At 34.6% G+C, this 27,930-nt stretch overlaps 1 protein-coding gene and 1 long non-coding RNA gene across 5 annotated transcripts; both read right to left on the reverse strand.

Annotated features, from left to right (window-relative positions):
* Positions 1-1,032: 1,032 nt before the first annotated feature.
* LOC147483884 (retinal-binding protein) lies at positions 1,033-16,513 on the reverse strand. 2 transcript variants are annotated; one of them, XM_086576297.1, is made up of 15 exons: positions 16,311-16,513; positions 16,035-16,162; positions 15,831-15,963; positions 14,705-14,861; positions 14,026-14,104; positions 13,180-13,220; positions 12,956-13,072; positions 12,741-12,821; positions 11,312-11,374; positions 11,122-11,170; positions 2,635-2,709; positions 2,145-2,192; positions 1,917-1,952; positions 1,760-1,834; positions 1,033-1,362 (listed from the first exon to the last, which is right to left on the reverse strand). In XM_086576297.1, the coding sequence occupies exons 1-15, from the start codon at positions 16,468-16,470 to the stop codon at positions 1,291-1,293; spliced, it is 1,314 nt and encodes a 437-aa protein (XP_086432423.1). In that variant the 5' UTR covers positions 16,471-16,513; the 3' UTR covers positions 1,033-1,290. The 2 variants fall into 2 exon arrangements, with proteins under 2 accessions (XP_086432423.1, XP_086432424.1); XM_086576298.1 differs by having other exon boundaries at positions 14,705-14,883; positions 16,311-16,510.
* A 5,388-nt stretch (positions 16,514-21,901) lies between these two features.
* Positions 21,902-26,220, reverse strand: LOC147483885 (uncharacterized). Of its 3 annotated transcripts, none has more exons than XR_015204684.1 (7): positions 26,105-26,220; positions 24,249-24,794; positions 24,082-24,144; positions 23,858-23,933; positions 23,682-23,762; positions 23,230-23,300; positions 21,902-22,237 (listed from the first exon to the last, which is right to left on the reverse strand). It is a non-coding gene; the product is annotated as an uncharacterized LOC147483885 (long non-coding RNA). The 3 variants fall into 3 exon arrangements; XR_015204683.1 differs by having other exon boundaries at positions 24,234-24,794; XR_015204682.1 differs by having other exon boundaries at positions 24,082-24,794.
* Between the last annotated feature and the right edge of the window lie 1,710 nt (positions 26,221-27,930).

The following is a 27,930-nucleotide window of genomic DNA, read 5'->3' on the forward strand; positions in this document are numbered from 1 at the left end:
GGTAAGAAGACAAGTAATTATTTTTCAAATAGGAACTATTTTAAAAACTTTGCTGATGTGGCTCACTATGAGCATCTTGGGAGAAACGGATATTAATATAGGTAGGATTAGAAATATTAGATATATCGGAAATATAATATCAGAAATATCAAAAACATATCGGAAATATATTGAAAATATCGGATTTATATTAAAAAATAGTCAAAAAGTCAACCGATATATATCGATTATATTGAAAATATCGATTATATCGGCGATATAAAGTTTCATATCGGAAATTTTGATATATATCGGAAAAAAAAAGAGTTTAATATTCGGTAGATATATATCGAAAATATTGATATCGGTGTACCAATTTACCGAGATATATCGGCGATATTTTGGGCCTTGTATGAGCATTTGTTTACTTTGACTGCAACAATCTCTCTGCACATTTGAAGTTCAAATGTGAAATATCTCTTCTATTGCACTTGCTAAGATTGACAGCTTAATTTGTAATTATTCAGTTTAACCACTATATAACTTATGTAATTTGGAACAGGAAGAAAGTTGTAATCAATAGCTCTTGCTTTAGCATTTCCAACAAGAAGCGGCGACAATAGGCTTTGATTTCCAATGAAGAACCAAGCATCCTTTTATCAAACAATCAATTATGGTTTGGGCTTTGATAATCTATATGGGCATGACTAGTCTTCGATGTGTAATACGTATATTAACATGTTCATATCTTAAATTCTTAATACTTATAGCCTAGGTAGTTTAATAACTTTTCATTGAATTGAAAGAAAAGTGTGGTTCAACTTGCTCGACATTGCTGCAATAAGTTTGCAATATGCTCATAATATTGTTATGCTATGACGCCGCTCATTGTTCCTTCAAACAGTCCCTATTCCCAAAATATATGTAATCAGCAATCCAGCGTCATACGGCCAGATATAGGCGTAGTATCTGGTCGTGGCATCATATAGACACGATCACATGCTACAACCACAGTTCAATATTAGAAGTCCTAAATTAAAATAGAAACTGAAATTAGTAAAAATACAAATACATTTATAGCCCAGGGAACGATACCAAGAATGTGAATAACCTTTTTAACTTCAATCATTCTCCTAACAGCACCCCAGAGGGCCAGAGAAAACAAATATAATACATATAATGCGAATTTCTTTTTTGTGTAACCAAAACATTGAATGCATCAGAAATCTTCAATAAACTCAAATTATCCTCTGATGGTTGGGAACAAATTCAATCTAGAAGCCTGCAGCCGAATCGTTGACAGGACTTCACTCATTCTTCCTCCTCGTTCAACTGCACTGGCTCAGCTACCGGGGGTATGCAATCCACTTTGTAACGTAGATTCTGTCAAAAATTGGAAAAGTTTATAATGTTGGCGAATTTCTATTCCTGATTGAAATGTTAAAATACAAAGATTATTTGGTCTTCACTGAAAGTTCTCAAGAATTATGCCTAGTGTCATCATATAGCTACGAACAATTTTGAGAGGAAGACACTTTCTGTCTGAGAATATTCTTTCTCACTCATAACTTGTACACAAATCCCTTGAACAACTCACCCCATGTTGTAGACCTCTGTATGTTTGGCACACTTATATCTATGTATGTATGCCTAGTTGTATGTATATGATGCATGTATAAATGTATCCAAGGTGGTTAAACATGTAAGATAAAGCACAATATGTCAATATTCTACTAGCACAGACAACTAATAACTAAAGGCCTCAATTAGTGTCCAGTACCTTTTTAAAGAAGGATGAATAAGAATTGTCCCAAATTAGTTTGTAATTTCCAGCGATGACTGTACAAAAATTCCCCTGGGAGGCAATGTACAAGGTCAAAATATATACAGACGTGAAACAATATGAAATTAATGAGGCGCAAAAATAAACAACTCACCTGATTAGAGTCGTAACGCCGATAGGGTAAGATCATCTGAAACCAGAAGTTACCCAATCAAAAAATATGAAAATATTGAAAATCAAGAAGTTCTAATAAAACTTATGAGATCGCTAGTGTTCATCAACGATCAGAGGAAAACTAGAGACGTGTTATTTTCAAGCAAATCAACAACTGAAAAAAGAGTTGTAAATTCTGGTTTCAAGGGCGAATAAGTAGACCACTTACATTAACTTCCCCAGACGGACTAGTATACTCCATGCTAAAGCCCACATCCTGTTCACAACAAAGTCCAACTAGTCAAAATTTCTGACAATTTGACTAACATTCAGTTAAAATGTTGTCAACCATAATACAAAGAGGAAATATTCCCAAGCACATTGACACCAAAACACATGTCGGTGTCTGACACGGTGACCTATACGAGGTAGGACAGAAAACCATTACCATTCTTTAGTTACACCACTAATCCTTGGTTCAAGACCTTAGTAAGTGCCTCCTTACAAATAATTAACTATGGAAGTGGAGTATCACGGGGTCGTAACTATGTTAATGGATTATTTTCTTAGTCATTTCTATACCTAAACAACCCTAGTTTGAAATTGTAAACAACGTATCCAATTGTCCGACACAAGTGTCCAGGCGTCTGTGTCAGTCACGAATTTTTTAAGAATAAATGATATATAACACAGCAGCGAGGGGTATTTTGCGACCATACCATGTTCATTTTTCCCTGTGCCAATGAAAAATCCCAAGCAATATATGAGTTCACCGATTCCACTGTCAATGAGACCTGCAAAGGACAAGAAATCGAGAAACGTAATGATTTAAGATAACAGATGCATCTGATTCCAAACCCAAAGACATAAGATCATGTTGCAGCAAAAATAGAGATGACTGATAACTGTAATGAGACTCACGGCTCGATGGATAGAGAAAGAAAGTAACTTAGTCAGACCCCAGACTTTTTTTTTTGCTTGGAAATAGGGATAGAGAACTGTTAAAAGTTAATAACTCAATGCAAGATATTAAGTTCAGATCTATGAATGGGATGAACTGATGGAGAAGCTTTCTGACCATAGGCCGTTTCTTTGTAAATGGTGTTACTGGCGTAACAAGAGCAGAGATTCAGAAAATCTGTATAGATTTGATAGTCTTAATGGTGCCGTGGGAGCAACGATGAAGGAATTTTAAGTTTTTATGAAGTTGGTTTAAGTCGTTTTGAGTTTTGACCTAGATGAAGGATACATTTCCATTTTTTACAGAAAGCCTTACGGGTTATACAAGTAGGAAGGGTGGGTTCAGGTACAATGACCCCCTAGTCGCACCTACTGAAGACAACCTCCGTAAAGATTAGGAAATTACTAAGTTTCTAACTGCTACTAATGGACTTCCCCATATAACACCCCTATTTTTATTTTTATTTTATTTAAATATATATAAAGTTAAATAATAATAATAAGGGTGTTATAATATACACACCTTAAAAGAATCTCGTCTCGAGATTCTAGGAAAGAATGTAGATTCACCAAACAAACACTACGCCAAACAATAAATCTTTACAGAGTCTAAAGTTAACAGATTGTATTTTAACAACTAAGTACGCCAAACAATAAATCTTTATAGAGTCTAAAGTTAACAGATTGTATTTTAACAACTAAGTTTTAAGAAATAATCTAAAACACAGTATAAACATTTATTAAACACGTCATTTACAACTTGCATCTAGAATTCAAAATAAGCATATATCATAAATGAGATATAGATGGATACCAAAGTATACACACCTTACATGTGGACATACGTAAATTAAAACCACGTAATCAGAATCACCACTTTATACGAAAATGCAGAATACCAAAATTCAAAACGGGAACAAAACAAATTTGAAAACAACAAGAAAACTTAACACCACAAAAACACTCCTACTACCCATTACCACAATTTGATGATCACCTAGACCTTCTTATTCTAAAATAATCTAGGCTTTGATACAAAACTGTCACATCCCGAATTTCCAAATAATTAAAATAGAGAATTATTCAAAATATAAATATCTCAATCGTCACCCTATTCAATCATCTGAAAATCAAGGGCTGAAACGAAAACCTAATATTAAAATCAGAGATCAAAAGAACAACTCTTCATTCATGAATTCATAAATTACTAACCAACTCTATTACATCTGTTTCAAATCAAAACTTCACATTTCATAAAACTTAAACCAGTAAGACTCCAAGAGCGAATCCAAATCAAGCATCGTCATCCACTGCATTTTACCATCTATGTTTCCAAGTACACACCCACGTTGCAAAACAAAGCAAACATAGGTCAATTGGTATGAGTAAGACTAAATATAAAATAGCAATACGTTCATATCTTTCGAATAAAGAAATATACTATTTCAATCATTTCAACTTGGAAGACAATTTAGTTCTGTTTTCTCAAAACAGCATATAGTTTCTTCCCAAGTAAGATTTCAATCCCAATTTACATTTCCAAAAAATCTCATATAACAGTACTCATCATTCTCACTTTCCAAAATAACTCATAACATAAATATCACCTGTTAATTACACATACGATAACTTAATTAAATATGAGTTTGATACACCTTACCTTTATGTCAGTCAAATTTTCATTCATAATCAAACCTCATTTAAGACATTGAAGTCTAATTGATAAAACATGGTTTGTCTCGCATATTTGGAGAATATCACTTATCATAGCACTAACCATGTCATTCATTGAATATTCAATGAATACCTTGGGTCATTCCCGCCACATTCAAGGAATACCTATCACAACACTAACAGGTCATTCACGACATATTAAATGAATACTTTGAGTCATTCCCGCCACATTCAAAGAATACTCATCACAACACTAACAGGTCATTCATGGCACATTCAATGGACATCTTGGGTCATTTCCGCCACAATCAAAGAATACCCATCACAACACTAACAGATAATTCATAACACATTCAATGAATACATTGGGTCATTCTCGCCACATTCAAAGAATACTCATCACAACACTAACAGGTCATTCATAGCACATTTAATTAATACCTTGGGTCCATTCTCACCACATTCAAAGAATACCCATCACAACACTAATAGGTCATTCATGGCACATTCAATGAATACCTTGGGTCATTCCTGCCACATTCTATAAATACCCATCACAACACTAACAGACCATTCATGGTATATTCATTGAATACTTTTTAAACAACTACAATAACATACACAATTAAATATTAACATTGTATACGTATAGTTATCACAAAAACTAATATATAATAATATAGTGGCTTCACTTTTGCTCAAAGCTGCTTATGTATCTAAATCTTTCAAGATTGGAATCAAGCATTCATAGTTCTTATCAGCCACATAGTCAAAGGCAAAGAACAATAAGAATTCATTTCCCTTTCATACCTCAATATATATATATATATATATATAAAACTCAAACTTTAATGTAACATGTCACGTATTATAACATACATTTATATTAACATTTAATGTATATGCAACAATTATACTTGGAATATAATACAAATGTGAAATTAAGCAATCAAGATTTAAGACACCCATATATCTAAGTACAATCATTTATCTCATTACAAAAAAAAACTAACTAGAGCTCTCCTTAAAAAAAGAAAACATGGTAGGTTATCTCGGTAACTTGCCAAAATAATAACTTTTCATACAGTCATCCAAATGATGCACTACTTAATTATTTGACAACTAGGAATCTAGGATATTTACACTTACATTTTCATGTAGAACTCGAAGTCTCAACTTCAGCCCATCTAGAAGAAAGCTTAGGTCGAAAACGGTAAAAATTCTAATTTTCAGCAAACTAGATTTCTGACGGACTATCTTCCGAATGACACAACTTCCATAGGTATCCAAATGCAACGAGGCTTTTTGCGTTTAAAAGCTAACACACAAAACTTACTTTCTTATATTTTACAAAAATACTCAATCTCATTCTAAATGTGAAAAAACTAGGCTCAAACACAGTGCGCAGAAACTGATTTATGACAGTCAAACTTCCAGACGCCATAATTAATTCCACGGCCCCGGAATGTGACGAGGCCAATTGGGTTGGACAAAAGACTCTAAAAACTTACTTTTTCCTATTTTCCCGAACACCTAACTTTCTTTCCAACTATATAAAAATTGGATTGTAATACGGTGCACGTAAACTATTCCTGAAGAGCAAATTTATGACACACAGACTTATGGAGCTCATCTTTCTCCACACACCCAAATGATCTGATCATTGGATGTGTTTCTTTTACATGTCTTATATCTACCATAAAAATTTCAAATAATTGGAATACGGAAAAGTCGGTCAACTAGCTGTTTTATATCAGCATGGCAGATTGAGAAGAAAACAAATAGTTCACTTCATAAAACCATAATATACATGAAATACCAAGAATATTCAAAATCAAAGTATAACTTAAGAATTCCAACAATGATTAACCAACAGATACAATCAATTTGGTATATTTATCTTAAATCAATCAACAGGAATATAGAATAAAAGAGAGTAGAAAATAACTCATTAAACCAAACATTTATGATCAAATCAATTATTGTCGATGTCATCATTCCAATATCTAGAATAAACACATAACTAAAATAAATCATGGTAATCAATCAAATTTTATATATAAAGTTTAGTCTACTCACTTTTTATTAACCGAACCGATAGATTACGAAAACAAAAGAATCCGAAAAACGAAAATCGATTGTCGGGGCGTTAAGTGATTGTCTTCTTCTTCCACTCTTTTGTTTTTACTCTCAAACACTCTCAAGCAGTAGGCTCTTTTTTATTTCTCTCCTTTTTCTTTTGCACGTCCTTGTTTTTCTTTTGTATTTTCTTTTTTGAAAAACCCACAAGAATAGGAAAAAGGGAGCAAAAGAGGGTTCATTTGTAACCACTTCTCTCTCCCCACATTTTGTCTCTCTTTTATTTTTATCCTTTTTATTATTATTATTTAACTTTATATATATTTAAATAAAAAATAATAATAAAAATAGGGGTGTTATAATATACACATCTTACAGGTCTAGGAAAGAATGTAGATTCACCTTAAATAATAATAATAAAAAAGAATAAAGATAAAAGAGAGACAAAACGTAGGGAGAGAAATGGGGTTACAACTGAACCCTCTTTTGCTCTCTCTTTCCTATATTGTTCTGGGTTTTTCAAAAAAGAGAATACAAAAGAAAAAAGAGACGTGCAAAAGAAAAAGGAGAGAGAAACAAAAAGTTTTCTTGCTTGAGAGTGTTTGAGAGTAAAAAGAAAAGGGAGGAAGAAGACAATCACTTAACTCCGACAGTCGACTTTCGTTTTTCGGATTCTTTTGCTTTCATAATCTATAGGTTAGGTTAACAAAAAGTGAGTAGGCTAAACTTTATATATATGATTTGATTTATTACCATGGTTTATTTTAGTTATGTATTTATTCTAAATATTGGAATGATGACATCAACAATAATTGATTTGATCATAAATATTTTGTAGCAAATTCATGCTTTAATGAGTTATTTTCTACTCTCTTTTTATTCTATCTTCCTGTTGACTGATTTAAGATAAATATACCAAATGTATTGTATGTGTTTTAATCATTGTTGGAATCCTCAGGTTATACTTTGATTTTGAATATTCTTGGTATTTCATGTATACTATGGTTTTAGGAAGTGAACTATTTGTTTTCTTCTCAATCTGTCATGCTGATATAAAACAACTAGTTAACTAACTTTCCTGTATTCAAATGATTTGAAAATTTTATGATAGATATAAGACATGTAGAAGAAACACATCCAAAAATCAGATCATTTGGGTGTGTGTGGAGAAAGATATGAGCTCCATAAGTCTGCGCATTAGAAATTTGCTTCAAGAACAGTTTCTGTGCACTGTATTACAGTCTAATTTTTATATAGTTGGGATGAGAGTTAGGTGTTCAGGAAAACAGGAAAAAGTAAGTTTTCTGAGTCTTCTGTCCAACCGAATTGGTCTCGTCGCATTCCGAGGCCTGTGGAATTAATTATGGCATCTGGAAGTTTGACTGGCAGAAAACAGTGCGTCATAAATCAGTTTCTGCGCAGTGTGTTTGAGCCTAGTTTTCTCAGATTTAGAATGAGATAGAGTATTTTTGTAAAACATAAGAAAATAAGTTTTGTGTGTTAGCTTTTCAACACAAAAAGCCTCGATGCATTTGGATAGTTGTGGAAAGAGTTGTGCCATTCGGAAAATAGTCCGTCAGAAATCTAGTTTGCTGAAAATTAGGATTTTTACCGTTTTCAACCTAAATTTTCTTCTAAATGGGCTGAGGTTGGGACTTCGAATTCTACATGAAAATAGAAGTGTACATATCCTAGTTGTCAAATAATTAAGTGGTGCATCATTTTGATGATTGTAGGAAAAGTTATTATTTTGGCAAGATACCGAGATAACCTACCATGTTTTCTTTTTTAGGAGAGGTCTATTTAACTTTTCTTTTTGTAATGAGATAAATGATATAGTTGAATGTTATAACACGTAACATGTTACATTAAAGTTTGAGTTTAATATATATATATATATATATATATAATTGAGGAATGAAAGGGAAATGAAGTGTGCAACCTTAATGCATGAATTCTTATTGTTACTTGACTTTGACTATGTGGCTGATAAAAACTACGAAGGCTTGATTCCAATCTTAAAGATTTGGATATGTAGACAGCTTTGAACAAAAGTGCAGCCACTATATTATTATATATTATATATTAGTTTTTGTGATAACTATATTTGTACAATATTAGTATTTAATTGTGTATGTTATTGTGGTTGTTTAAAATATATTCATTGAATGTGTCATGATTGACTTGTTAGTGTTGTAATGGGTATTCTTTGAATGTAACGGGAATGACCCAAGATATTCATTGAATGTGTCATGAATAACCTATTAGTGTTGTGTATCCCTTGAATGTGACGGGAATGACCAAAAGTATTCATTGAATGTGTCATGAATAACCTGTTAGTGTTATGATGGATATTCCTTGAATGTGGCGGGAATGACCGAAGGTATTCATTGAATGTATCATGAATGACCTGTTAGTGTTGTGATGGATATTCTTTAAATGTGGCGGGAATGACTCAAAGTATTCATTGAATATACGATGAATGACCTATTAGTGTTGTGATAGGTATTCCTTGAATGTGGCGGGAATGACCCAAGATATTCATTGAATATGCCATGAATGACCTGTTAGTGTTATGATGGGTATTTATGGAATGTGGCGGGAATGACCTAAGAGCATCTCTAAGTGGTAGTATCACCTGTCAAAATCTTCAAATTTGAAGAAAAAATTCGGAATTTCCCAGAATTCCAACTCTAGGTGGTAGTATATCCGGTCGTATCACATGTCCGTTCACATTTTTGTTCACAAATTTGGCAATTTGGATGCGGATGCGGATGCGAAGCGACATTGGTAATGTCGCACGCCATTGCAAATGTCGCCTAAATTTTTTTTTTATTTTGACAAGCACCACGCGCCAGTACCCGCGCCAGTACTAACGTCGTGCAAGTTTTTTTTTTACTTTTTCAATTTGGTGCGATAGTGGGAATGTCGCGTGAGTTTTTTTTTTCAACTTGGGGGCGACAGTGGTAATGTCGCGCGACAATAGTACTAGCACGCGCCAGTACCAATAGCGCGCGTGGTAGGGTCTACAATTGCATTTGTGGTCGATATTTGCGACCAGTTAGAGTTGGTCAAAATTTGCGACCAGTTTCTTCAAATTTGAAGAGTATACTACCACCACCTAGAAATGCTCTAAGGTATTCACTGAATGTGTCATGAATGACCTGTTAGTGTTATGATAAATGTCCCCGAATATGCGGAACAAACCATGTTTTATCAATTAGGCTTCCATGTCTTAAATGAAGTTTGATTATGAATGGAAATTTGACTGACATAAAGGTAAGGTATATCAAACTCATATTTAATTAAGTTATTATATGTATAATTAACAAGTGGTATTTATATTATGAGTTATTTTGGAATGTGAGAATAATGAGTACTGTTATATGAGATTTTTGGAAATGTATATTGGGATTAAAACCTTACTTGGGAAGAAACTACATGCTGTTTTGAGAAAACAAAACTAAATTGTCTTCCAAGTTGAAATGATTGAAATAACATATTTCTTTATTTGAAAGATATGAACGTATTGCTATTTTATATTTAGTCTTACTCATACCAATTGACCTATGTTTGTTTTGTTTTGCAATGTGGATGTGTTCTTGGAAACATAAATGGTAGAATGCAGTGGATGACGACGATTGATTTGGATTCACTCTTGGAGTCTTACTAGTTTAAGTTTTCTGAAGTGTAAAGTTTTGATTTGAAACAGATGTAATAGAATTGGTTAGTAATTCATGAATGAAGAGTTGTTCTTTTGATCTAGTTTGATCTCAGATTTTAATATTGGGTTTGATAATATGTTATTATGTTTTCGTTTCAGCCCTTGGTTTTCAGATAATTGAATAGGGTGACAATTGAGATATTTATATCTTGAATAATTCTCTATTTTAATTGTCTGGAAATTCGGGGTATGACACCCGGGTCCTTCACATCTAGGTTGGTGCACACTGCATTTTTTATTTTCCTAAATAACATATTAGGGAGTTTACCACACTTCTTCGGGTCAGAGTTTACGATTAGCTGACCACAAGCAGAGTTTCCCAACTTCCTTACTTCCAATAAATAGCAGATGTGCATATGATTGGTCAGAGTGTAGGGTGCCTACATAAGATTACACGACTCAAAATGATGAAGTCCTTCCTACTGTACTTAATTAGTAACTCTTGCTCACTTAAGAAAAGGAAAGACACTGAGAGGCAGAGAGGGATAGAAAAGGAGAGAAAATTAATAAACCATTCACTCAGCAAGAATATATAGACATAGCTTACACAAGGAGTGCAGTAGTAGAAGTGAGTACATGTCTAATGTATTTGAAGCGGGTTGATTGGATTAAATTCTTATGATCTTATCATTTATATGTATGCCTCTTATCAGTAACAAGTACTAACAACAACAACTTTTTGTAGAAAACAGTACACATGAACAAAAAAAAAAAAAAAAACTTCGGGCCCAAAAAATACAAAAGAGGCTACATTATGAATAAAGCAAACCTCAAACGTTTTCCCAGCAGGAATAGTGGTCTCTTTGTAATCAGTTTCCCTATACAATAATTACAGTAAGCAAATTTCAATTGATCATAGAACTAACAAAAATTTGATTCTGATGGTTACTGTGAAAAAAAATAAAATAAAAAATGTAAGGAACAAGTGAAACCCAACCCAACCGAAATATGGAACATACCTTACATCCACACCACCAACATCCCTTGCTGATATAAAGAAGGGAGAATTTGCAAAGACCTCACTATAAAAAATACACTTATTAGTGAATAACATATACCACTACAATAGAATACCACATAAACCATAGAATAGTCTTTGAACAACCATAGAATATACTGGGACACGGCCTTTTCCACAAGATGAGACAATTGTTGTTCATGGAAACATTTGTCATAACACAAAAATATAAGAGAACCATGAACACTAAATGAGCAATAGGTGGTTTGCCCTCACAGGGAGTGTATCTATTTATAATTAATATCATTGTTTAAAAAGGCAAAAGCAAAATAAAATAAAATAAAATAACCAATCCTCTTAGAGGCTTAAGCCTCAAAGGCAACTGAAGTGTAAGCTCTCAACGTCCAAAAAGGTGCACTTACAAAATCCAGAATATATAAATAAGTTTTTATGTTATGAAATACAACATGACATATGAATAAAAAGCTTATAACAAATTACACCATATAATATGAATAAATGAATTACATACACTTAACAGAAGTTGATCATCTTGCAATTCCTATGCCTCTGTGCGATTTTAGTCGTGAGGCTTTGGGGCAATCCTCACGAAAGCCTTGATGTGTTTTTTTTTTAACATTGAATAAATAGTTTGTATAAAACTAAGTTGATTGATGGACCACACTCTGTGTTACACAGGTACTTCAAAATGGAAGTCGTACCCGTGCAACACAGGACCACAGTCAAGTGTCCATAAAAACTGCTGACTCAAACTGTAGATCAGACTACTAATAATTAATAATATTATCCTCATTTTCATATGTTCAAGTTTTAACTAACATCTTTTTTTCTTTTTTTTTTTTGGTAAAATGCATTCTATTTATTCATTTACCGAAAGGTACGAAAAGTACAAGTAGCAGCCGAGTCATTTAACAAAAGACTAGTTACAAACTTAGGTGGCCTATCACACCAAATAGAGGTAACACCCAATTGCATATGTGAAAGCGTATTGGGTAAGTTTTCTCGAGTAACCATGGGATTCGACCACCAAGCTTGATCTGATGCCTAATTAGATCCCAATTTTGCAAAATAATCTTTCTGAACCTATAATATAAATATACTTTTCCACAATTGAAACTTCTCACTTTTGTACAATGTTATAACGAAAAGTCCCCTTTTAATAATGCAAGTATATTAATAGCATGCAAGTGCACATCTTCCTCTCTTTTTTTTGTATTTTGTTTTGTTTTGTTTTTTTGTGCTAAGTGAGAAGAAGTTCTATAGAGAGAAAAGAAAGGAAAAAAGGGGGAGGGGGGTTAAAAAATTTATGGTACACATTTTAGAATTTAGTGAAAAATTTTCTATCTAAAAATTAAATGAGGAATTGAAAAAATAAGGAGAATCTTCAAGAGGAGAATCGGATGATATACCCAATAAACTTGAGAAATCTTTCCATCTCAGAGGTGTAAACATCCACTGCATGCACTAAGATATCAACTTTACTCTTTTCTCTGCTCAACGAACAAAATGAACAATTAATGAAGTAAATAAGTAGATAATAAAAACAGGTGAGAATACATTGTCTACGAATTAACTGACATTAAACATTACAAACCATGAAACAAATCAAAACAAGATTCCTCACAATTTTTTGGCTTCAAACCGGCCCCAAGCGAGGACAAGAAACAGTCGAATAGCAATTGCCATCTTTGTAAGACTGTATAAAGATGGCCCATAACGTTCTCGCTGCTCCTCCATAGGCCTAATTATTGATAGTTTTAGTATCCATTCAAAGATTGCAAATACATCTTAAAGCGACGCTTGACATCGTATCTTATTTTAAGAGATTAAAAAAAGAGGAAAATGTACCCATGATCATCATTTATTTGCCGTATAAAATCCAGTAAAACCTGCATGAAAATTAAGTATTTAAAAAGCCAAAAGCCATTCAACTCTAACAGCCAAAATCCACTAAAAAGGCACCATAAGGTGCAAGTCCTCTCCCTAAATAACAAAGAGACAACCATCTATCTTAATGATCGACATAAATACAAGGTGATTATCGGGTACTCGCATTAGCATGCCCACCCCAGAGATAATGATATTTTTTTACTTCAAATTCTTGAAAAATTGTGTCAGACAGACACGTGTTGGACACAGTTGTGCATATGATTTCATACTAGGGTTTTTTTCTATACCCTAAAAAAACTAAGAAAATACTCCATTATATGTCACTTTCATAGTTATTTCTTTGTACTTTGTATGGAGGCGCTTTGTAAGGAATTGAGCCCACGAATTAGTTGTGTAACTAAATAATAGGAATAGTTTTCTTTACAATTAGCTATGCTCCCGTGTCCTACGACATATATGCCGCCGTATATACGTCGTCGTGTCAGGGTTCCGTGTCAAACACTGACACGCGTATCCGTATCAATGTGTCTTAGGTTTTTACCTATAAATCACCTTAAACCGATATTTTAATATAGAGAAAGGAATAAAAGTGCGAAAGGTAGAACACATCTTTGGTTAAAAGAACCGTCCAACATGCCACCACATGATCAGAGATCCATGTTTGCAATCACAAATGCAATGCAAAATGGAAAATATCAATGTTTTTCCAGTAAAAGGGGGTAGGTGTAAATGGAATGGATGCCCAACTACTGATGATAATCCAAAATTAGGAGGCAAGTTTTCTACACAAAAGAGTGTGCACACCTGTGGTACTCCAACCAAATACTTAACCAGTGTCTTATATACACCAGTTGCAGAACCAAGCTGGGCTAACTGCCTCCTCCTGAAAGGGAAACATCCATCAAAACACAAACCGTTCAAAGGCCATGTCATAGTTGCAAACTGCAAAAGCGAACTAATTTCATGTCTTGGCATTAAATGGTGTACGTTAATCAGAGGGTGTTGCAAGAGCTTCCAAAGAGAATTTCAAAATTCAAATAAAGCTTTTCTGGAGATTTGTGCAATTGAATCCAATAAAAATAATATACTATCAGAATCGAAAATGTATATGAGCTGAAAATTAACACTGCCAAAGAATATCACTAAGATGTACTACTTGAAGAAACACCTTTATTGAGAACTCATATCTACTTTGGAGTAAAGAGAAAACCATTGGGAGCTCTACTATAATCAAGTCACTCCTGTGATCACTTACTTATCAATTCAACACCATTATCGCAATATAAAGTTTCAATTTATCCTCATACGAACTGTAACAGAACTTGACCCTGTCGACCAAGTCGGACAAACTTGAGGTGATTTTGGGTGAATGAAGAATCAACCTCGCGCATCTGGACTTGGAATTGACACTTGAAACTACAAGAGCAAGGAGCTCATTTTCCTGATTCCAGTCAAATGCCAGAGTTACAAAATAGGAAATCACCTTTCCATTTGTTGCTTCCACAATAAAGCATATCGTTCACGAATTCCTCCACCAGAGTTGACCACAGCATCAACCTCAGCCTGCTTATTTCTCTCTGAACGGTCTCTTTGCTGTCTAATTAGAGTACCTCGGAAATCTTGAGGCATGTAAGTCATAACTGCAAATATATTACAAACCCCCTGATCAATTGTCAAGAAAATATCTTAGCAATGGGCATAGGTATTAAGTGCCAAAATACAATAAGTCCTAGCAAAACAAAGCTAATTATTATTATTATTATTAAACAAAGAAACAAAGATAAGGTGTTTTGTATTACTCATGTAATCATGTTATTAAGAATGTCCGGCAAAACACAACCTCACCCACCATTACATAAATTGCTTTTACAAAGTCAAGAAATGACATCACTGTTATGCACACAAAAGAAAATTAATCAAAAAGTTGCTTACAAACTTGTAATAAATCTCCTTTTTAAGCAGTATACATGCTTGATGCTTCCAGGATCATACATATTGAAATTTAGTAGAGTCGTGTTTCTTTGGCTATATCTGTGTTCACGCTAAATAGGGAGACTGTCAAATGATGGGATGGTATAAACTATGGACATTTCAATTATTTTCTGCTGAAAAGCTGAACTTACCGATCGAAAGCATCATAGAAAAGCAAAATGGTAGACCAGTTGAATAAAAGGGAAATTACACCAATAATTGTTTGAGATACAAGTAACTTGAACATAGGAATTCATGGTGAAGCTTATGCTCTCTATGGAATGTTGCATTTGGAAAGCAAGTGCAGAGCATTCAAACAGACATCACAAACTTGGAGGAATTGGTGCATTGTAATATAGTTGCTTTCGGTGTTTTCAATGTCACTTGTCAGCAAAAATAAGAAAAAAAAAAATACAAGAAATACCTACTGGATATTTACAAGTTAGGTATTCTATTGCTCCATATACTAAACTTAGGGGCTTACTCCCCAGGATAAAATCTTAGTTTAAAGTAAATAAGTTTGAAATGGTGTGGCATGGTAGCAGCAATTTATACATCATGGTCTAAAGTCGAAACAGAAGCACAAAGAGTAACTTAAAGGTGCAATAGAAGGAAAGAGTGGAAAACTAAAAACAGACCTGTGTTAAACACATTATCGGAATTCTTGGTGTGGAACACTTCCAATACTCTCATAGTTGTTTGCAGTTTACTCTTGAGATCTCCGAGAATCGTAGCTATCTCAATGTCTTCAGGTGTGGAGTGTTGTTGAAGCTGCATGGTTTATCAAAGTAAGTTATTAAAGCTGTATATGTGTCATCCTAAAAACAGAAAAATAAACATACTGATTGTGGCCAATTTGGTTTGTCCAATAAAAAGAGTGTTTCTTCAATATGCTCTCTATTCTTCCACATGTTTTCATCTATTTTATGCGGAGGCTCGCAATCCGCTTCATGTGCCAAAACACTTTCGTCTGGGGACAAAAACATAAACACTTTGAATACACATAAAAAATAACACTTGCTTTCATAACTACTACTCTTGACTCTTAACTGTATTTCTGGTGGATTTAATAAAACCAATGTACATTTTAAAAAAAATCTCAAAAAACATAAAATTACCTGGAGTGGGTGGGATTTGGGAGATGAGATCTTTAGAAAGTGAAATAAGCTGGGAAGAAAGTTGAGAAACGTCAGAGGAAAGAGGGGTGAATGGGTAATTGTCATAATAATTTGACAGGAATGCCCTTGTTATTGGAACCAATCCCTCTGTCGAAGCCATTTTTCATACACAAGAACTAAATTTATATTTATATATAAATAGTGATCCAGATTTTTGAGTTGATGAGAAGAAAAATGAGGCGACCGTGTGGGTACCACCACACCATATAAATAATTGGGCTTTTTTCTTGTAATGATTATTTGGGCTTTAAATACAAGCGCAAGCCCAAACCCGAGCAGGTAGGTTGGAGTCATAATAATCTAAGAGTCCTGTTACTGACAGACCCTGATTTGTGTTGGGTCTGCCAATTGTGTTGGGCACAATTTGGAACTATACACCCCCCAACCAAAATCGAGTTACCACCCTTCACCTTTCGTCAAATTCACAAAAAATCGCAAACAAACCTACCAAAACCAAAAACAAAAAATTGGCTCATCGAATTCACAAAAAAAAACCCTACCAAAAACCAAAAATAGCGCGGGTGTTCTCCCTCTCAAACAAGCTTCTTCTTCAAACAAGCTTCTTCTCGCACTTTCAAACAAAGGTTTTTTCATATTGTTTACTCGTATTTGATGTTTTGTTTTCTTTATATGCAGGTATGTTGATGTTTTGTCTTCTGTTTTGCATAGTATGCAAGTTTAAAGTCTCAATCACCCGATATTCATTTTTGAAGACTTAATATCGCGTGTTTTCTATTGCAAATATTTTTTAGATTCTAAATGTTGCGGAAAATATGGTGTGGATTATTTTGGACTAGTTTAGTAGGTTTCTAAAGAGAAGAAAAAGAACATTGTTGTGTAAGTTAATGCGGTTCTTCTTGAAGATGGATGAGCAATTTCATCTCATTGTTTGATTAACCTAACATTCTCTCATTATGTGAATTAAAGAAAGTACTTTGTGGAGGATAATATGTCAATAAGGCTCATTGAGTAACTATTTTTATTGACTATAAGAATTATATTACTGGTTAGCCTTTTAGATTTGTTTGTTCACACTGTCTATATAAGAAGTAATGAGGACAAGTTTCTTAGAGTCCTGAATGTTTCTGTCTGTACACATAACTCAATAGCAAGCCACAGCGAAATCACCATGCTTTACCCGGTGTGATATTATTCTTTAGCTTATTATAGGACCAATTTAATTGAGAAGATCAACCTCCGGATGGACCTTTTACCTTGGTATTAGGATGAAATGTTTGGAGTTGGGAATATATTTCCACATCTGACTTAAGCGGATATATAGCAAAATCTACTTGAGGGTCCATATGTTAGGAGGCAATAGTAGTTACTTCCTTGAGAATCAGGCACACAAGGTTGTGATATATGCAAACTACCCTAGCCCACGCCCCCACCCCCACCCCCACCCCCACCCCCACCCCTGGAAGGCAAAGCTTACTCGTTAACCTTTTTTTCTATTTACCTTGACTGACAAAACAAAAAGATCTCAGGATAGCAACTAGAATAAGTTCCTACGGCCACGGCCATACAGGCTACATTGAGTGGGCTTGATATGATTAGGATCTAGCTATTTGTTTATGAGTTTTCCTTATCAATATTAAGTGAGGAGGCATGAGATGTGAATTTATCATGAGTACTGTTTTGATTTTCCCCTGAGTTTGCTCATTCCCTCAAGTACGGGAAGTTTACTTACAATCTCTATAACCACAGCTTGCTCATTTTGGTCAAGTAGTTATCATATCAAAATACTTTTATTTATTTATTTATTTTTCCAATTTACTTATTATTCATTTATTTGGGTATTTTGTAATAATGCCTCGAACAAAGAATGTGAATGTGAAGAATATAGCAAAAATTGTTTTCATGGGTGCTAAGAAGTTGTTAGGTGGGGGGAGTAGTAGTTCGGGTCGCGAGGAGCCTGAAAAAAAGAGAGAAAGGGCAACAACCACCTCGACATCAAATCAGGTAGAGGGATCGGAAAGTGGATGATCCCAAAGAATGTAGTAAGTGGTGTAGAGTTAGGGAATCAAAAGAGAAGAAAGATTCAGCCCGAATGATGTAGATGTAGATGTAGATGTAGATGTAGATTTAGATGAAGATGTAGATGTAGATGATGTAAATATAGATCGTGGAAGAGTGTAGCTGTAGGTAATGGTGAAGAAGATGATAGTGAAGAAGATGACGAAGAGGGTGTTAATGATGTAGAATAGGAGAATGACGAGGAGGATGAGGAGGAGGAGGAGGAGGATGACGAGGAAGTCCCTGTACCTGAACCTCCAGTGAATATTGTGAGAAAGTCCAACAATGACTTGGAGTTCCAGAGAGGCATTTATGGAGGTGGCCCTCGTGTGTCACATATGTTGTATGACTATGCGGTGCACATGGCTCGCAATGTTTGGGAGGGGCAGGTAATATTATTATATATTGTCTATTAATATTTAAATTTTGTATTATGAAACCTTGTGCATACATTAATACTGAGTTTTTGTTGTTTTAGGCGGAGCGAGGGGTGTTGAAGTGCCATGGACACCTAAACAAGTTGGTACAATGGGATATTGTCGGAGAGTGTTCAGACTGTTATAATTTTCATGTGGAGCTTCAAAAGACCGGCTTATGTGCTCTGGTCTTAGGTGTATACAGGCATTAGGATCCTGTGTTGGTCTCTGCGTTTGTGGAGAGGTGGCATCCAGAGACCAACACGTTTCATATGCCGTGGGGAGAGATGACAATCACGTTGGACGATGTTTCCCAACTCTTAAGAGTTTCGATCAGAGGCAAAAAGTAGTGGATCGGGGACACCGATTTGACCACGAACGGAAAAAATACTCCACCACAAAGGTCTTGGCATACCCATGGACAAGATAGATGCGGAGATGAAATCCAATAAGTTCACTTCCAAAGTTAGGATGGATTTCTTGATGAAGCAATTTGCTAGGAAGGTAACGGATGAAGATTTACAGGGATGAAAATGGGGTTGTTGTGAAGAAGGCGTCAACCCAAAAAGAGTTGCAGCTTGCTGTGAGAGCTTATATGTTATTTTTCTTTGGATGTACTACCTTCACCGACACGTCTGGAACTGCAGTTCCCGTTTGTTATCTAAGACTGCTTATGAAATTTGCCGAGATCAGAGACTACACGGGTGCAACCTTTTACCGGGCTTACTTGTACAAGGGTTCTTGGGACTGCCACAAGTGCCAAGGTGAAGGGTGTTTCAGGCTATTTCACTCTCCTACATGTATTAGTTTTTTTGTTTTTCTTTTCAATGTCAATTTTATCTATCTATTACAATATTAATTGGGTGTCTATATTAATCTAGGCATGGATTTATGAGTACTTCCCGGTGTTCAAGTCATTCCCAAACGATAACTATCAGTTGAGCATGTCGCGATGCTCATAGGTACTCAGTTACTCAGTCTTTTTATGCTAACACAACAACTGCATTGAAGCATACCCGAGCGAAGATTGATAATATTACTTGTACCGATGTAAGCATTTTTGTATATAAATAGTTTTATTTATTAATTGATATTATTAGTATGTGGTTAATGATTAATTTCCTCAATCATATGCTATTTGACAGGTTGAATGGTATCCTTATGCTGGAGTTCGAGCTACACGGCCGGTGGATGAAATAGCATTTTTTGAGGGATTTATATGCTTTATTGATAATGTCGAGCAGTACAATGTTTCGAGGGTTGTGCGTCAGTTGGGTCATATGCAGTTTGTACCCTCAGATCCCCCAAGACCAAAGACCTCGACGTGAACTACTTCTAGACGCAGGTACGATATGAAATTTAATATTGTGGCTTCCTACTGGAGTAAATGACAGAATCACTTGATACAACTTGAACATCGAGGACCCATTCCGTCTTGTCCATGGGAGTGTGTTAGTAGATACATGAGTTGGTACGAAAACAATAGTCATATTCGAATGATAAACCGTGATCATTCAAATCACTACTCCCTACAGAGTCTTTCATATCATAATCTGATGAGTTAATACCTTACAATGTTAGTTTTTGTTTTTTTTTTTGTTTTGGTATTTTATAAATGTATATACTAATGTAGTTTTTCGTTTTGGTATTTTACAACACCCCATGGTCGATAAAGTTTCTCGCTTGCTCAATCAAGGCCTGCAATTGGGTGGGACTGCGATTCTAGACGATGCATGGAAACGAGTTCATGGAGGCATACAATTTGACCCGGTGCAAGTTCATTAGCGGACGATATCGTGAAGGAGCATAGGTGAAGAAGCAGCTTGAGCATTGATCTCAACTCTGGAGTTATAGTTTAGATTGTTTTTGTTGTAAAGAATGACGTTGTGATATCTGTTCCCAAATACTTGTTTTTGTCGTATGTTATTTCAAAATATTATTTGATGTTATGTGAATTTGGTTTTGATGTTATGCGATTCCATTTTATGTGTTTGGTTTTGAATTTGGAAGTGTTAGAATTGTTGGAATATGGAATTTGGAAGTGTTAGAATTGTTGGAAGTTGAATATGGAAGTTAAGAAAAAAAAGAAATCAAGGTTCGGCAAATTTCAGTCCCAAACGACATTGCCACACCGGTCAAGAGGCAAAAAAACAGAAGTTTGTGATTTTTCAAAGTTCAAATCCCAAACGACATGGCCACACCGTTTGGACTTAATCCAAACGGTGTGGCCATGTCAGTCCAAACGGTGTGGCCATGTCATTTGGAACTTAATCCAAACGGTGTGGCCACACCGTTTAGACTTAGTCCCAAACGGTGTGGCCATGTCGTTTGGGACTTGAACTTGGAAAAAACTTAGTTATGTTTTTTTGCCTCTTGACTGGTGTGGCCATGTCGTTTGAGACTTGAACTTGGAAAAAACTTAGTTCTATTTTTTTGCCTCTTGACCGGTGTGGCCAAATCGTTTGGGATTTGAACTTGGAAAAACATAGAGTTCTATTTTTTGGCCTCTTGACCGGTGTGGCCACACCGTTTGGACTAAGTCCCAAACGACTTGGCCACATCGGTCAAGAGGCCAAAAAACAAAACTTTATGTTTTTTCCAAGTTCAAATTCCAATAATACAAATCATTCAAATCAAACAAACACACATCCATCACTACACCAAAAAAGGCGTTTACCAACAACTATATCTGTTACTTATATTTTTACTAACGGTTATATCCGTTAGTTCTGGAGCGACACTGTCACTTAGGCCAAATTTAGTAACGGATACAACTGTTACTTATATTAATTTTAGTAACGGTTATATCCGTTACTATAATTCTTTGTAACGGATAGTCAACTTTGGCGCCGCTTCAGTTACTTTTTAGCGGGAAAACAATTTTCGTATGTCACGGATATATCCGTTAGTAATATGTGTCACTTGCTATTAATAACGATTTTTGTTACGGAAATATCTGTTACTAAACTTTTGTTAGTAAAATAAAATTAATTTTTTTTCCCCGGTCAAAATTTTTCCACCCTGCACATCTAGCTCTAGCACATATGAATACTCCATCTTATAGAGATAACACATCCCACAAACTTAACTAACATATAATAACAAGAAACAAAAACATTAATCAATTAAACATTATTATAAAAACATAGACGTACCAATCCAAATCCCAATTTACAAATCAAACTTATATAGAAATGACTTCAGTTAACTTAATCTTGGGATGTCTAATATATTGTCATAAAAGATCCCATTGTATTGGTCATCACTGCTCGTCTGTTATTGCTCTCTCAAGTGTTCCTCAATCAGTTTCAGGGGTTCACTTGATGAACTGCCCCTGGCCTTGTCTAGCTCATTTATGTGCTGCTCAAGCCAATGTTGGTCAGAACATTAATCCGTCTGTATTCAATTGGTGCAATCCATAAGCACGAGCAACCTCTTCATGAGTACATGCAACATACAAGTAATCGATTAAGACATATGCAATTAAAGGAATAAAACCAAGTAACAAGTGAATAACATGAAAAAAAAAACATCTAAATTCAATACTAAAGGAATAAAGACACAATCCAAATCCCAATTTACAAACCAAACATAATTAAAAATAACTTAACATAATCGTATCCATCTAAAGTTACATGACAGGAGAAGACAAACACTAAAAATGTCACATTGGTCTCAACAATACAGAAAAGGGCAATGAAACATAAGGGAACCAGTGTCCTTGAACCTAGAAACTAAGCCACACAATGGAACTACGGAACTAGTGCCTGTCAAATGGATTCTCTTGTGATTCAAATGTGAATATATTAATATAAATATAAAGTTACACAATAAAGTTTCCACCATGAGGAACAAAAGGGGATCTTACTACACTTTAGGGAAATCTAAAGTATAACTGATCCAGATTTTCCAATTTTGTAACAAATGTTGGTCTTTCATCACTCCACACAAAATCATACGGATTCTCTTGTGATTCCACTAGCATATTTGCAAGAATCAAATATCTACCACAGAGGAGACAAGAAGATGGCACAACATAAGGGAAGATCAACTTATGACAACAATATTGTCTTCCTAGAATGAAAGTAGCAAATTTGGAAAATGGAATGCTAGAGCACAAAGCCAAAGTGCAACAAATACTTGTAAACATTCTGGACTACGAGATAGCTTGACCTGTTTGTTGGCTCACACATATTTAGTAAATATTTAGTAATTAAGTAAAACATTAACATCCAGATGACACAATTCAATAGTAAGTATAATCCTTAGCCACTTAATACAACAACATACCCAACATATGAGGAATATGATAGGAACAACCGATTCCTATTTTATGAACCTAGCATGCATCAAATGAAAATGACATTCTTTTTAACATAAAGGTAACGAAGTTGAAATTAAATAGCTAGATGGGAAAAAAAATTTACCAGGGATTTTACTAATTGCTCCAAATATCTCTTCATTATCCAATTTGGTTGTTGCCATTTGCACCACAATCCTACATACAAAAGAGGGCTTGATTATGTATAACATGGTAAATCATGACATGTAACGAATAAAAATAATTGTAAACTGGAGAGTTATTTAATTTTCTACTAAACATGCCATGTACTCTAAAGGTCCAAGCCATGACAACACAACCACATAATTCAAAGTCGGGATACAAACCTAAGCAACCCCAATATATTTCCAACTCATGGCAACACAATGACATTAGGCAAAACGCAAGCGCAAATCCCATAGAACGAAAACAACTAAGTTCTAATGGTTCTTTACTAAGTCTATTTGCATGAAACATGCATAGGATCGGATCAGGAAGAGTAAGCCCAATATCAAAACAAAGTACAAGAGAAAAAACCATGTTCCAACACAAATTCACCTTTTGTATCCCATGATACATAAGACTATATCCTATTGCTGATCGGGCAGTACTTGCTTCTCCATACGTCATCTATTTGTCCTTTAAGTACAAAGTATAAATAAAAATTAGGATAATGAAATTTCAATTATGAACTTAGAAACAAAAAATGCAAAAAAATTGGAATGTAAACATACTCTCCAACTGTTCTGTTCCGTCCACCCGAATTCATGTGCCCAAATTTTGTTATCTTGGAATGTTTCAACTGCGGGCCTATGTTAACAATAGTATAGACAGTGTTTTCAAAGTTTCAATTCAAGTAAATGCAGTAGTAGATAATTATTTTGAGGAAAGATCAATGGTATAATTAAACTAAAACAATTTAGATGAGTAACTGAGAAGAACAAAAGAATATACTCACACAAAATTGTCATGCAAAGTTCCAATTTCAGAATGGTACTAACAAGCTTCAACGAAGAGCATGCTAATTTAAATCAAGAAACGATATATTAACCAACAGACACAAGGAAACAACTAGGAGCTATTAGTTAAAAACCTAAAAAGTAAGCTTACCTTGACATGTCTTACCTGTCTTTCTGTGAAATTAATCTTTCTTGTAATTATTGCAGATACCAAAATCAGTACAGAAACAGAAACATAACAATCAGCAAATCATTCAGATTGAACTTTAATGTAATTATCGTAGATACCAAAATCAGTACAGAAACAGAAACATAACAATCAGCAAATCATTCAGATTGAACTTTAATTACGTGTTGCACAAAGTAATTTGCATTTATATGTTTAATTTTACTTCAATTAAAACTTGACATTCATACTTCCTTTCACTTCTATAAATACTTAAAAAATCCCAACACAATACTTGGTGGAAGACAGTTATTAAAAGTTCATCCACCCATGAGTGCACACATGGGCTTGAAGTGTCATGTCAATCAATTGTTTAACCATTAATTAAAAAATCACTTACGAAGAAAGAAAAACACCAAACTTCATACTTGCATTTCCGTACCGCATCCTCAAAGCAATTTCAATCATGCAAGCCTTTTGTAGTCTCCACCAAAGCCTGCCTTCGTCATGTATGCCGGGGTTCAAGATTTAAAGGGTAGACTAGACCTGAATATGTATTTTTTGAACATGGCTAGTTATTTATTAATATATAGTACAAAGAATGTCCAAGGGAGAAGAGCATGTTAATTATCACCCCTAATCAATTATAGTAACAACTTGATGAACATATAAATAAATTCCAGTAGTTTTGGTGTAGTGTTTTAGCTGATAGATTGGTCATTGGTAGGGGTGGTTTTCACTAACCAATAACCAATAAGCAATAAGGGAATCTAGCTAGCTTACTGCCTAGCCATCTTAGCTTTTTTATGGTGCATATCTGCAACTGCCTTTCTCTCGTTGTCATCTGATAAACTGTACCAAGTAAAAATGAAGTGATAAAACCACTTACACAAACAAAACAAAAACTGCCTTGCACTAACAGCCCCCGCTTTGCCCGGTCAGAGATATAGTAGCTCGGAATGGAGCAAAGAAACTCAACCTTATTTTTAAATTTATTGAACTGAAAGGCACGACAATTCATAATAGAATAAGCTAGTGGTATTCTTACCTAGGAACTAGAGCAGACGTAAAGAAGCAGATAAAGATTGTTGCGTCTTCGTCTTCTATTACCTTCTAGTCAATTAATGGCAGTCCTAAAAGAGATTCTATTACTTCTAAGTTCATTTTATATGAACAAAGACAAATTCCTCCGGATGTCAGACACGATCGAAGGAATGATCAAAGCACCCTAGCTGACTACTAAATATGTCTCACCTAGAGTTCGACATGGAAAGGTCAATGCCTGCCCGACTGCACCCGAGGGTTGTTTAGCACAAAATAAAGGATGCCAGTAGAACCCTATAGACATTAGGATGACATTGCAAAAGATTCAGCCATACAAATCACTTTCGAGTCGACAATTTTTGTTATTTGTTATCTTATTATGTCTAAGTAACAAAAATTCCTTGGCAAAAACAATCCCATGAATATTTTGAAACATGATATATAAACTAATAAGATTTCAAAGAGAACGAGAATGTGAATAACAAAAAGTAGAAGAGATGGAAATGACACCAAAAGAAATTGAACATAAAGATATAGAAAACAAAAAATTAATGCAAAAATTTTAACTACAGCTAGATAGGTCTATAATATATTAATATCTCAATTTGGATAATTGAAAATAATGAGAACCACCAAAACCCCCTTTTGTTATCTCTGTGGAGCCTACATATGAGTAGAAATAACTATTAAAACTCATGTTTCAAGAAAGGAACCAGAAAAGTAGCAAGCTTTTGGTTTTTAATAATTTAGTTATATACTTTGAATTGTGAGAAAGCAAGCGTAAGGACTTTAAAAGTGAAGAAGAGACATACCACTCAAGGAATTGTGGGCTGAAAATGGCAACCACCAACATGAACTACTTGTGAAACCAAACCCAGTAGACCAATACATCTCATTTAACAAACCAGAGCAAAGCTCCTTATCACCTGCATCAAGGGAAGCAAACCCAACTAGCCTCAAATGTATCAGTGTGAAAATGAACTTCAAATGTAATCCCCACTTCTCAAAATAAAATAAGACTTCTTCAGATTACAAACAACATGAATCCACTAATACATTCACTTCAATCTTATTTACAAAGTAGGAAAGGCCAAAAACCAACCAAACAATATTATCACAATATTTAATTTTTATATAATATCTTTTTGGATAATTCTCACAATGATTACTGTGATATGTTAAACATCACCATGATTATATAGAAACTGGAGTATATAGTTAGACAACACCATGTTGTAACAAAGTTTTGATCTTTTCAAACAACTTGTAAACTAAAATTCTGAACAAAAACTCATATCACAAAAAAAAAAAAATAATAACGCATCTTCGGCAAGAGAAAACCCCTAAATTTAATAACAAAAGCCCTTCAATCCTACATTCCATTAAATTCCTCAATCAAACCATACAATCCCGAAATTGCGAAACAACAAAGTAACAGATTTCTCAAGTTACGAAGAGAGTTAAGGAAGAGGGAGAGGAGCGTGCCTATGGTTTTCGAAAAAGATGTCGTCTACATCTTCAAGTGATAGATCTGGAACCCAAACTTTGAAGAACCGAGAGAAAGTCGAGCTTGAGGAATTTGATCGGGCAGAACTTTAATTCTTGACCCTGCCTTCGCCTTTTATTTATTTTCTTCTTAATTTATTTTATTTTCCATCACGGTTTTCTAACGGAAATAATTGTTACATAATATTAGTAAAATCAATAATAAATAATCTCAAAAACAAATAAAGATATAGTAACGAATAAGTCAATAGGTAACGCTTATGTCCGTTAGGAAGTAGGTAACAATTATATCATTTACAAATAGAAAAAGGGGGCTGTTAGTAAATGACCCTTATGGTGTAGTGCATACATCAAATTCGACCAAAGAATACCATCAAATTTAAGAAAATTGTATCAAAAACCAAATTACAATTCCAACCACATGAACATTAATTATATAGACTTATTCCTAGTCAACATCTATTATTGGTATTTCGGACCCATCATTAGTGTGCTCGTCTTCCAATACTAAATTGGGAATGTTCAATGTCGTAAATTGCGCTTGTCTTGCTTGTAATGTAGTATCCCAACTATCTGCAATTAAGTGTCGAGCTCTACGCCATCTTCGCATCGGTTTTGGAATCGGACAATCATCAACAAGTTCAACATGGACAAAATGACATCCATGTACGTAAGCGGTACCCAACACTTTCTTTACTCTCTCAGGATTTGCTTGGGTTCTCAGTGGCAAGATAAGATGGCAGTACGTATTTCCTAAATGTATGAGGACGACATTAAATCTCGAAGCAAATAGATATCCAACAAAAGGCATGGTCATCCACTTATTATAGGGTGCCCAACCACATGTATGAGAAATTGTAGGTTTCACAAAACTAATCTCACTGTGAGTGTATAATGTACAGTATAGGGGGAGGTTGTCATTAAGTTCTTGTAACAACTCATTTCTCATCCACGACCACTCTTCCTGACTTCTTTCCAGTGCAATGCACATTGCTCTATACCTGCAATTGCCATCACCCACAGGGTCATCCACTTTAACAATATATTTGTGCAGTTCTTTTGGAATATCCAAACTGTAATGTTTCGGCCCCCTCAGGATGCCAATGTCTAACTTTTGAGGTGATTTTTGAGA

The sequence above is a fragment of the Coptis chinensis genome, chromosome 8, assembly GCF_015680905.1.
Source record: "Coptis chinensis isolate HL-2020 chromosome 8, ASM1568090v1, whole genome shotgun sequence".
Lineage (NCBI taxonomy): Eukaryota > Viridiplantae > Streptophyta > Magnoliopsida > Ranunculales > Ranunculaceae > Coptis > Coptis chinensis.